The sequence below is a fragment of the Castor canadensis genome, chromosome 14 (assembly GCF_047511655.1).
Source record: "Castor canadensis chromosome 14, mCasCan1.hap1v2, whole genome shotgun sequence".
Lineage (NCBI taxonomy): Eukaryota > Metazoa > Chordata > Mammalia > Rodentia > Castoridae > Castor > Castor canadensis.
In genome coordinates, this window is record NC_133399.1 from 23219524 (window position 1) to 23233064 (window position 13541).

General features: G+C 35.0%; 1 protein-coding gene across 1 annotated transcript; it reads left to right on the plus strand.

Moving 5' to 3' along the window:
- The first annotated feature begins 3409 nt into the window (after positions 1–3409).
- On the plus strand, positions 3410–4473 carry LOC141416171 (olfactory receptor 7E178-like). Its single transcript, XM_074053271.1, has 2 exons — positions 3410–3444; positions 3531–4473. The coding sequence occupies exons 1-2, from the start codon at positions 3410–3412 to the stop codon at positions 4471–4473; spliced, it is 978 nt and encodes a 325-aa protein (XP_073909372.1).
- The last annotated feature ends 9068 nt before the right edge of the window (positions 4474–13541 follow it).

Sequence of the window (13541 nt, forward strand, 5' to 3'; positions counted from 1 at the left end):
ATCATGACATTCTGCAAAAGGGAGTTCTGCACTGTCATTTTTGTCATATCAATTTTGAAGATCAAGATTGAACCTTCACTGAATAATAGGAAAGTTTGTTTTTCACTTCCCAAGCCTTGGTCATGACCAAACGAACTCACAATGTAACCATATAAGTACTGAAAGAGACAGGGAAGAAGTAAATCTAACAGAATCTTTACTTACTAATTATCAGAATAAATATAATTGCTTTGATAGCTTAACTGGAGAACAACTTTATGTATGTAACTTAACGTACACTGTGGAATTTATGTTCTTGGTTTTGATAGATGTCATACAATATTCATTAAATATTTTGCTTTCCACTTATTTTTGTTCTCCTCCCTCCCATAGACATATCAATCAAAAGAACAGAAAATAGATCCAACTGAATTGTTTGCTAAGCAAAACAATTATGAGGGTTCTGATGAGGAGGAGAGTGTCAGTAGCCATAATGTCATGTATTATTATTGATAGGTTCCTAAGTGACAGGCTTTGAGATACACATTCTGTATAGCTTGCTTCCCCTGAAAAGTGCTCCACAAGTTATAACTTCTCATTGTATTATTTTTCTTTTTCATAAAAGTAAAGAACACAGTATTTCTAAATAACATGTACCAGTAGTTAGGTAGAAAAAAGTAAAGTGTTGTTTATATTGATTTGTGTGATTAAGACATAAGTCATTCTTGCTGTTGACAGAGCAATCAGCCATTTATTTCTCTTTACTTTCACTCCACAGAGAACTCTTGCTTACTGTATTCTTTCCTCCTGGTGCTTCAGCTAGATTTCTGCTAAGTGATAGCAGTGGATTGCAGGGTATGACCACAAAGATTAGGAACAAAATAATTCAGCACAGATATCTCTCTCTTTCTATATATCTTGGTCATCTCTCTTTTTTTGTTTTGATACAGGGTCTCTTCATGTAGTTCATGATTATCTCAAATTCACGATTCTTTTGACTTATTCTTCATATTATGGAGATAACAGGTGTGAGCCACTGATTTGGTCTCATCTTCCTCCATCAGCTCGCTTAGTCTCCAAAGGAGAAATAAAGTCTGATCGTTACATCATCACTAGCCTGGAATCTGGAGATGATAAAAATGCACCTATGTAACTCCTCCAAAGCTTTTGGTTGCTTAGAAAATTATTTAAAATACTAGTACTCCAGATGCAGAGATTGGTAATTTACTTTTGAATGCTTATTTGATCCACTTTTCTGTGATATAGAACAGGTCAGTATTTCTGAGACTAGTTCTTAATGTCACTGGAATTAGTTCTTAGCTGATATAAGTGCACAAGGGCTTTGATTATGGTTTATGTAGTCAAAAGATAATCCTATGTAATGAGTATATGAAATTAATGCAATGAAATAAAAATATAGCTTTGATACTATGCTTAATAAAATTAAACTTCATGTCATTCAACTTAATTATCTTGTGTTTTGATATTATACTTCCTTATTTTTCTAAAGGGAAATTTTAATTTTGTCCTACATTTGTGTATTTGTCGAGGATTCTAATACTCTTTCTTCTTTTTGGGCAATAGTGGGATTTGAACTCAGGACTTCATACTTATTAAGCAAGAGCTCTACCACTTGTACAACATACCCCACCCTATTTTGTTAATTTCTTTTTCTTACAAGTCTCCTCTTTTTTCATCCTGGGTTGACCCTGTACTGCAATCCTCCTACCTATGTCTCCTCCATTTCAGATCTTACAGGCACAAGCCACCATGCCTTTAAGAGTTTTGACTTTTGAGATGTGTCACTGAATTGTGCTTTGCAGGCTTCTTAGTGCTGTCCTGTCAATCTTTGCCTGTCAGTTAGCAGGGAGTACTGTACAGGCATGAGCCACCAATATGGGCCCAAGCCCATATTATCCTTGTTAAAGAAATAGCATGTAAAATAAAACATCTTTTAAACATTAAGTAGAACCACAAACTCACAAACATTAGTCATAATTATTATGGTTACAACACAGTGTTTTTATGTCCTCATTTTGTTCTTTTCAGTAATGCACCATATAACTAGAAACAAGATAAAATAACCCTTACCTTAGTGTCTGTCCCATAGAGTAAATAGTTCTAAAATGCAAGTTAATATGTAGAAAATTTTACTATTGAAACATTCCTCCAGAGAGTAAGTGCAAAAATGATACATGCTGAAACCATTCCTGGACTGGGGGGAGGGCCCATCAGAGAGAGTCCTTGAGGGGCTGAATTCAAGAATGATATATTTGATACATAGTGAAAACTTTTGTAAATGTCACAATGTATTATCACCCAGCACAATCAAAACAAGATAAAAAAAAAAGGGACAAAGAGATGGATAGTTAACAGTTATTCCTGTGACTGAGACACATTTTATGTTTTCACATTATTTCAGGTACCAATGCCATCCTAAATTGCAAGTTTCAATAAAATTCATTATTTTCAAAATATGTGGAATTGTTTATTAGATATTAATATTATGATATGCATATTGGGTTCCAAATGTTCCAGTTATTTAGAACAGTGCTAGTTTCCTTGTCTCTGTTAAGTAGTATCAGCACAGAGAAATTGAAAAGCAATATGAAAACTGAAAAGGGCTATTACATGGGAAATGTTGATTTTTCCATCTCAGGATGCTTTCTGCTTGCCTGGTTTTAAGTAGGAATATTATGCTATACAGTAGCTGAAATTTCTTGGTGAATTATCTTGGAAGAATTATTAATAGATTTCAAGAAATTTGAAGGTGCATATTCACAATAAGAAGTTTTATACAATACTCACTCATTCACAGGAACAAAATATCAATGTCACTAGTAGGAAATTTAACAAGCATCAGCTGCAGATTGCCAAAAACTGCCCTTACCAACCAAGGTAGTTAAAAGATAACTAACACATAACAAAGTTTTCTCATTGTGAATGAACAACTTTGATTTAGTGTTCAGATTTTTTAAAGTCTTAGGACTTTTACATTCTTACAAAGGCTTAAAAACAATACTTCCCATGGTTTAGGATAAAATAAGGTGCATTTGACTACATTTTTGTAAAAAATAGTTTTATTATCTTTTGAATTACTATACTTAATAACACTGTGGAGTTTAAGTGTGGCTATTCCATACATTTATACAGTGTACTTTTAATAAGGGCATCCTCACCGTTGTATTCTTATTTCTTCCTTCCTCATTTTCCCATAATATGAATGATTATTTTCTTAAAGGGAAAAAACTCCTGTGCATGTCCATTTTTTCTTAAAACTTTTGACTTGATTTGACTTTGATAACAATCTGATTATCAGTAATTTTTTTTGCTTTTCAACATTATTCAGTTGAGTCTAGGTGCACATAGAAAGAGGTAAATAACACAAAAGTGAATGATGAAATACATCTAAAGGACTGAATTTGACACAATGGAGACGTACAACTATTGTGCAGGAGCCATGAAGTGAGAATAAATACTCTGCATACTTGCAGAATATAAGCCAGGAGCATTTATTTTCCTCTTTCTCTAACTCTTTTCTATTTTGGAAGATGTCCAAGCAACATTAAACCACAAAATATGACATCTGTATCAGAATTTCTCCTCATACAACTGTCAGAGGATCCAGAGTTGCAGCCTGTTCTCTTTGGGATGTTTCTTTCCATGTACATTGTGACAGTGCTTGGGAACCTGCTCATCATCCTGACCATCAGCTGGGACTCCCACCTCCACACTCCTATGTATTTCTTCCTGTCCAATCTGTCCTTGGCTGACATCTGTTTCATTTCCACCACAGTCCCAAATATGATTGTGCACCTCCAAAATCACGTATCAATCATCTCCTATGTGGACCGCCTGACACAGATGTCTATATTTATTATTTTTGGATGTATGGACAGTCTGTTTATTGCTCTGATGGCATACGATCAGTTTGTGGCCATCTGTTATCCCATGCATTACTCAATTATCATGAATCTTCAACTCTGTGCATTGTTAGTGTTTGTGTCATTTTTGTTTAGCCTTTTGGACTCCCAGGTACACAATTTGATTGTCTTACAATTTTCTTACTTTAAGAATGTAGAAATTTCTAATTTCTTCTGTGACCCTTCTGAACTTCTTAGTCTTGGCTGTTCTGAAGCCTTCATCATTAACATTATCATGTATTTTATTATAGCCATCTCTGGATTTCTTCCTATCTCAGGGATATTTTTCTCCTACTTTAAAATTGTTTCCTCTATCCTGAGAATCCCACCAACAGATAAGAAGTTTAAACCCTTCTCTACCTATGGGTCCCACCTATCAAATGTTTGCCTATTTTATGGAACATGTCTTGGAGTGTACCTCAGTTCAGCTGTATCACATTCTCCAAGAAATGGCGTAGTGGCCTCAATAAGGTACACAGTGGTCACCCCTATGCTGAATCCCTTCATCTACAGCCTGAGGAACAGGGGAATTAAAAATGCCCTGAGGAAGAATCTCAGGAGGACATTGTGATTTCAGAAAATGTGATTCACTTGGTATGTTGATCATAAAAATCAGTACAAGTAAACATGTCTACATGTAAGGATTAATACATTGCTCACACTATTTTTCTAGATTTTATTCCTTCATGGTGCACAATAGAGTGGTGACTATCAGGTTTCAAGAAGAATGTATGGAGAGTTTTGTAAATGGGCAAGATTTGTAGCTTGGGAAGATGAAAAATTTCTGGGGCTAGATTGTACAGAGGGTTGAATGACAATATGAATGCAATAAATACCTCAGACTGAGAACATAAAAAGGTGAAAAGGGTAAGGTTTTTTCCTTGTAAGTGTTTACCACAATATAGCAGATAAATAAAAAGAAAATAGTTACCTATTTCTCTCTGCTTTACTAATGTATATTAATTTTATGCTGAGGGATTTACTATGTTGTTTCTATACTGCATATAATACACTTTGTTTAAGTTCACTCCTTCCATTACTCTTTCTCATCCACCCTTTAAAATAATTTTCATGGATTTAATATAGTTTGTTTTTCCTTAAAAAAGAAGTGAAGAAAATTTGATGTAATATCCTAAAGAGTCCTCCAACGTAGAGGATGGGAAGTATCCTTAAAGGGACACTTGGTTTGTCTTCTCTTTCTCAAATAATATTATCATGTCCTAAGGTTTGGGATAATAGGGATAAAATTAGTTAATTATGGGCTCTGTACCTTGAGCATCAAAGTTCAAATAGTAATAAATAATCAGCCTGTGCTTTAGGTCCTTCAGTTTTGTGACTCCTTTCCAAGGAGCCCCTTACATATGCCACCTTCACATGTAGCTTTCATCATCAGGAACCTCCTTTCTGATGCTGTTAGTAATATTAGTCCTAAGTACGAAGACTAAGCATTGAACAGTCAACAAGTAAGGGAGTTACTTTGGATCCAAGTCTTTACCAATGACCTAACAAAGTAGCAGCATAACTCAGTAAATACAAAGTGAGACATTAGCTTTAATAAGGCTCATATGAATAATTGTCTCTTCATCAAGAAACAACTATGACAGTTTGAATAAGAAGTTGGACAAGAATCAGTGGGAATCACTTCAGTTAAGTTTTTTTTTATGTTCTTAGTTCTTCTTTAACAGTAATCTTATTCCTCTTAAATTTTAACCCACATTAATTACACTTTCAATATATATATATATATATTCAATATATATATATATATATATTCAATATATATATATATATATATATATATATATATATATATATATATATCACTTATATTAGTAGAACCATCATCCCATCATACTTTCCTAAATTCTACAAAGGGCTTATGAAGGTAAAGGTGAAGATGGGGAAGATTATGACAGTAAAATAACATCATGAAGCATTATTGATTGTTTCCTAAATGCTGAGCTCTCTGTAGCAATTTTTCATTTCAACTTCCTCTAATTATTGGTGCTCACATTATTATGATTTTAGAGAAAATGAAATGACTCATTATATTTATATAATTGTATAGGTTGTTTCGTAGAAATTAGTTGTGTTTGAATTGGGCTGCCATATTACGGACAGAGGACACCTTTAAAGAGAATCCACGCAGCTGTTGCCTTTGTCAACTGAGCCAGCCATTTCACTTCCCATCACTCCAGGAAGAGTTCCCTTGTTTACTTTGCTGTTCCTTTTAGGGAATCCTATTATATCAGTAGCAGAGAACTTGGTGGATACAGCAGCACTAAATATAAGAAGGATAACTAGACATTACAAAATGATCATAGAAAGCACCAGAATACAACAGTTCAACCTAAACTTCTCCCTCACAGTCCTGGATGTACTTCCAAGAGTACCTTCCTCCTATATTCTTAAAATCAATCTAGTCAATCTCAAAATGAAGCACAAAGCCAGTTTTTGGTTTTGTTCCAATGCTGTAAAGTGGAGAGTCTACTGAAATATACCTCAGATCCACCAGTGTTTTGGCCCATTGACTTCTTCTTTCAACTTACTGTTGACTTGGAAATAATGAGTAGGATGACTGTATCAGCTAGAACAGTGGAACACATCTGTAATCCAAGCATTTTGATTACAAAATGAGAAAAGAAGATTACAAGTTCAAGGCTAGCCTGGACTACATAATGAGACTGTGTTTCAAAAAAAAGAGAACATAAAATTAGTATTAGAGTACCAGATACCATTTGAATTTTTTATTGTTTTTCACTTATTCATATGTGGATAAATTAGTTGGACCATCCCTCCCGCTTACCCCAATACCCCTCTCTCTCCCTCAAACCCCTAGTTTCCAGGCAGAGCCTGTTCTGTCCTCTTCTCCAATTTCATTGAAGAGAAGACAGAAGCAATCATAAGCAAGAGTTAGCATTTTTGCTAGTTTGAGATAAAGATAGCTATACAGAGAGATTCCTAGGATCTCTTCTATGTACGTGTGTGTTACAACCCAAATTGGTTCATCTCTACTAGACCTCTTCACTACTTCCCAGTCACCTTCCAATAGTGGCTTCTGTCAGTTGAAGATTGCTTTATTTGCTCCTCTACAGAGGACACATCACACACTTTCAAGTTTTGGCTTTCCTACCTTTCCCTATTCCTCCTGTATGTCTATGCCCCTTAGCGTATGACCCACGTGCAGTAATATTACTGCATTTGTTTTAGGGCTAAAGTCTACATATGATGGAGAACATATGATTTTTTGGCCTTCTGAGCCTGGCTAACTTGGCTTAAGATGATGTTTTCCAGTTCCATCCATTTACTTGTGAAAGACAAAGTTGCATTCTTCTTTGTGCCTGAGCAAAATTTCATTGTGTATAAATACTACATTTTCTTAATCCATTCATCAGTACTGGGGCATCTTGGTTGTTTCCCTAACTTGGTATTGTGAATTGTGCTGCAATAAACATGGGTGTGCAGGTGCTTTTGGAATAAACTGAGTTGCATTTTTTGGGTATATCCCAAGGAGTGGTATTGCTGGATCACATGGCAGATTTATGTTTAGTTTTTCAAGAAGCCTCCATATTGTTTTCCAAAGTGGTTGTTATTGGCTTACATTCCCACCAGCAGTGTATTCCTTTTTCCTTGCATCTTCGCCAACATTTGTAGTCATTGGTGTTTTTGATGATAACTATTCTAACAGGAGTGAGGTGGAATCTTAGTGTGGTTTTGATTTGCAATTCTTTTATGGCCAGCATCTTTTGATATGTTTTTTGGCCATTTGGATTTCTTCCTCTGAAAAACTTGTTTAGTTCAGTTTCCCATTTCTTTATTGGTTCATTGATATTGGAGGAGTTTAGTTTTTTCAGCTCCCTGTATATTCTAGTTATCAGTCCTTAATCTGAGGTATAGCCAGCAAATATTTTCTCCCACTCTGCTGGTGGTCTCTTCAGTTTAGAGACCATTTCTTTTGTTGTGCAGAAGCTTTTTAATTTCATGTTGTCCCATTTGTCCATCTTTTCTCTTAGTTGCTGCGCTGCTGGAGTTCTATTGAGGAAGTTATTTCCTAGACCTATTGCTTCCAGAGTATTTCTTTCTCTTTCTTGTACTAAATTCAGACTTTGGGCCTGATATTCAGGTTCTTAATCCACTGTGAGTTGATACAGGTACAGGGTGAGAACATGAGTCTAGTTTCAGTTTTCTGCAGGCAGATAACCACTTTTCCCAGCAACATTTCCGGAAGAGTTTGAACCTTCTCTGTTAACCTAATTATTTCATCTCAGAAGGGCAAGTTTTCAGTTTTTCAGACTCAATATTATTATTTGAGTTAATTTCACTGTCATAAAACTTCTTTTTAACTTTTTTTAGTAATTAACAGGTAATACTTGCTCCCTATGGTAATAACATGATATTGGATAAAATATTAGCAAAACATTTAAATATTGCTAAAGTACTAGTGAGAAAGTTAATATTTATAGTACTTGACCACTTTTTTGTGTCAGAATAGTTTGTATTTGCGTGATTATATATGTCATATATTAGGAGAGGACTTTGGCTTCTGATTCTATAAATACAATGAAGCCTTTTCCAGCACAAAGGATGCATGAAAAATAAAATGGAATGTGAGTAGGCAACTTAGCTCCAAAATAGAATATGAAAAATATCCCCATGGTGTGTCTCTGTCTGTGATCTAGACTAATGAGGGTAGAAATATTGGGACTGTGATTCAAGAGCCGACTCAGGCAAAACAATGAGACACTTGTCCAAAGAACAAGTCAGGCATGGTTATTAATACCTGTCATCCCAATTATTCCTGAGGTATATGTAGCAATATCACAGGTTGAGGCTATAACCAGAATGAAAGTGTGTGACCCTATCTGAAAAAATAAGTAAAGCAAAAAGGCTTGAGTTGTGACTCAAATGGTAGTGTGCCTGCCTAGCACCTGTGAAGTCCTGAAAACAAAATCCTCATACACCAAATAAACATCTCTTTCATACATTGAATTCTATATCAGTTGATTTATAAAAAGTGACTGTAATCAGTATGATTTTGGTTCTGTTTCTTTCCTCTCTTCACATTCATCACTTTCAGAAATTACTCATATCACTACAGTCAAGATAAAAACAGATTGACTATGCTTGGGTCATAGATAGATGGGCCCTATAATTATTTTCAGCATCATCTAGAGTATTCAGTTATTCACAGATCTGGCAGAGATTTTCATACAATGCAAAATGGGAAAATGCACAAAGAAATGTGTGCAAGTAAACCTTACAGCATTTCACAATTCAAATCATTCCCAGATTGAGAGTCACTTGATAATTGTATTCATTAGAACACAGTATATCCAGAATTCTGTGTATTCCATTTGATACAAGTGGAAGTATCATTCACTTTTTCTGGAAGTATCATTCATAGTACTAGGTGAGATTCCTTCATTAGTATCATGGCGAGATTATCACTGGGCAGATTGTAAGAAATTTTTGATACTGTTTCTTAAGAACAAAGGTATGTAATTGGTAATAAAAGATTTTATTGTGATGAGAAAGTTTGTGCATTAGTAGTAAGATTGAAGAGGCATCAATTATTGGTCTTCAAACAACTCTACCACACATATGGGAATCACAAATTGTACAATACAGAGGTATAAGAATTTTAAACAGAGTGTCATAACAATAAACTGACAAATATAAATTATGTCTATTCATTAGGTAATGTATCAGTTAAAATATTTGAAAGCATTGTGTACTAGTAGTTCTCAAAGACAGGTAAAACCACAGGTCAATGAAAACTAGTGTTTTAGAGGAACAATTAACATAGTGCCATTTACTAAATAGATGTGCATTAGGTAATTCAATATGAACTTAAACACAAAGCTGCTTATTTGCCAGGCACATGGAAATAGAAATCCAGAGTATTGTGTTTTGAGACCAGACTGAGCAAAATGTTATCTAGATCTCATCTCAAACAACAAAGTTGGGCATGATTGCATGCACCTCTTATCCCCTATATGTGGGAAGAATAAATACAAGGAATGAAGTCTAGGGTGAACCAGGAAAATAATGTGATACCCTGTTCCAAAAATAACTAAAATCATAAAGAGTCATGAGGACATGACTCAAGTGGTAGTGTGCCTTCCTGGCATAGAAAATGTGAGGCAATGATTCCACTGACAGTAGTATAAGGAAGAAAAGTGTTTACAGGTACATAAAATCAATATTTACATGCTTATGTTTGCAGAAAAACCTAACCTTATCATTTATCTAAACTTACTGTCCTTTTCAATAATTAATTAATTAATTTCTGCTATTGTGGGAATTCAACTAGGGCATCATACATGCTAGACATACTGTCTACCTCTGAGCTACACCATCAGCCTCATATTTTAAATTAGTGATAGAATTGTATATGGAATTATTTTTATTATAAGGTGGGGAATTTTAACATATGTATTGAAGGCCTGTAGCAATGAAAACATGATGTTTTTTACCTCATAAAGGATTAATGTCAAGGTTCTGCTTGCTCCAGGAAAAATTTGCTATGATTTTCCATGAGTCAATTCAATTTATTTATGTTTGTAAACTTACTGATGTTATTACAGCACCGCCTTACTGTTCCATATGTCAATTATATAATCAAGCCTCAATTTTCTTTCCTATTGCTCTATGTACTTATTCTTATTCTCTTGATTGGTCTTGCAAGTGATTTATCACTTTGTAAATTCTTTAAGACAATCAATTTTTTCATTAACACTTTCTATTATTTATTTCATTTTAACCTAAGTTTCTTCTTGTCTTCACTACTTTATTCGACAAAGTTTGGATTGATTTTACTGTTATTTTCCTGACTTCCTAGACTCAATACTTAACTTCAACCTCTCTAAGATTATTCTAAAATCAATGATATAGTTTGTTTCTATCTGTTAAAAACTTTTAATTTACATATACATTTGAATTGATTGTGTCTTATATTACACAGAGATTGTAGTAAGGATGTTTACCCAGAATATTCAGGAAGTCTTTCTGTATTGTCAGTTCCTCCCTCACATTTCCTTGGCGATCACACATTCCAGTTTTTCAGAGAATGTTTCAATTCATACTTGTCCACTAAAGCTGAGTGTAAATAGAATTCTCTGTCAATCCCGAAATGTCCTGATATGAATTAGAGATAAAACACAAAACTAGTTGAAGAATCAGTTGAAAATCATAAAAAGGAAGAAGGTGGTAGCTATCCTGAATCTAAGGTAATGTTAAATATATCTTAAAAATAGAATATATTAGGAAGAACATTATGGAGGTAATAGATAAGAAGGCATAGAGAGATCATGATTATTTTGCAATGATAAAAGGAAAATGAGACCACTCAAGATGAAAACCTTATATAATGGATGAGGAAAGTGAGAATAATATGCTGATGTGCTAACCATAAACCCAAGTGACTATTTTATAACTGAAGAGTCTGAAATAGTAATTTCTCCATGAAATTTGTGCTGTATAAAAAAATTGAACAAACATAGAGCAGGAAGGTACAGAGTACAAATCCAGTGTATCTACAACCTAAGTATTTCTTTTTGCCCATGTTCAATTTTTCTGCATTTTCCAATTCTATGAACCAAATACCACAGCACAAGTATTAAAATTCTGTCTTTTTGCTGAAAACATTCATTGCGGTCCTCCATCCCTATTCCTCAGGATGGAGATGAAAGGGTGCAGCATGTGGAGGACCATGGTGTACCATGGTGTCCTGAGGTGATGGCACCCTTACTGGTGGAATGAGAGACAGCTGAGCTGAGGTACAGTCCAAAACCAGTTCCACAAAACAAGCAAATAACTGAAAGGTGAGAGTCACAGTTGGAGAAGGCTTTGTTTCCTGCCTACGGATGGAACTCCCCAAATAGAGGAAGAAATTCAAATATGTGAATAAATGATCTCTGAGACTGCAACACCAGCAAAGATATCAAGAACAATATGGACTGACATTTACTACAGTAATAACTGTAGGTGTCTGATGAGCCAAGATTGACAAATATAAGAGTGTCACCAAAGAAATTATGAATTTTCACAACTTTGCAAAGATAAGTTGGAACACCACTAAGCAGTGGACCTAGGAGTCCAAAATGCTGATAAAATATGACACCATAACCAAAAAGCCACACACATGAGTGTAGAGGGTGACAGATGGCCCCAAAGCAATCATAGACCATTAAAGTAAGGAGTAGATTGTGCAAACATCAAAAATGTATGAAACAGAGCACCCAAGTTAAGCAGCCTTTGTGGGTGATGGAATTAGTGTGTGTCTGGATGTTCACCAATATTTGGGGGACTGTAGTGGAGATGAATGCAACATCGGTCAAGGACAAGTTACAGATGTAGAAGAACACGGACTTGTGGAGGTGCTTATTACAAAATTGTTTCCAATTCTACAAGTTTCATAAACAGTCTTCTTCACCTGTGAGTTTAACCTGTCATTAGTTATTTATTTTTTGGGACATGCATTGGAGTGTACTTCACTTCAGCTCTGTCACATTCTCTCAGAAATGGTGAACTGGCCTCACTGTTGTATATTTGACTATGCTAGTGCTCAGTCCTTTCATCTACCTCTGTGGAACAGTTACAGTATAATGCCTGGTGAAAATTTGACATAAAAACCCTAATATAAGGACCTATGCTGTACATTAGAATGGTGATGGAAAATACAGCAAAAATAAATATCCAAATCTGTTAATTCTGCCTCCATGAACATACTAATACTGTATTTGGGGGCGTTTAATTTGTCATTGTGTTACATAGTAGGCTAATGACTGACAATATGTGGGTTGGAAGGAATTGGAATTTTTCCTGGTATGAGGATTTGAACTCAGGGAATTGTGATTAGTAGGCATAAACTCTCCATTTGAACACTTCCTTGGATGGTTTTAATTTAGGAAATTTTTCACTGTGGTATTGCATTTATATCTAGTCCAGTTTGAACCTCTATCTTCCTGTTTATGTTTCTGCCACAGATGTTATCACAAATGTTCATCACCACACCCAGCCTTTAGTGGTTGGGTTGGGGTCTTGTGAACATATTGCTTGGGCTTGCCTTGAAGCATGGTCTTCTAGAAATCTCCCTCCTGAGCAGCTAGGATTACAGGTACCATTGCACCCACCTGGAATAGGATATTTTAAAGAATGTGGATACAAATTTAGCTAAGAAGGTGAAGTGCTTTTCAGGTGAATGATGTTGATGGTTTCACAACTATGTGTATGCTGTTAATGCCATCAACCTGCGAACTTTTATGTGATTATAATGTTTCAAGAAAAACATGAAAATAAAAAGCAGTTGAATCTTAAAGGGTGAATGAAGTAAATTAACATCTCACATGAGTTTATTTCCCAATATACGAACAACTCTCCACCCTCTTGGAAATAATCACTTTATCAGTCACATTTTTCTCCATTAATATTACAAAGACCTTAGAGACTGGCATGGTATGGACCACAGGGAGTAATTTTGACTTCTTTGAATTGGGCATCCTATGCCAGGTAATAGTAAATAAGCAGTCTGTACCTACAGCATTTAGTCTGATGTCTGTAGTCCAATGATCTATACCTGTGTCTGCTCCTGCAATAGTTTTCTGCATCGGGAAACTCCTCTCTGTGACTTTAGTCATA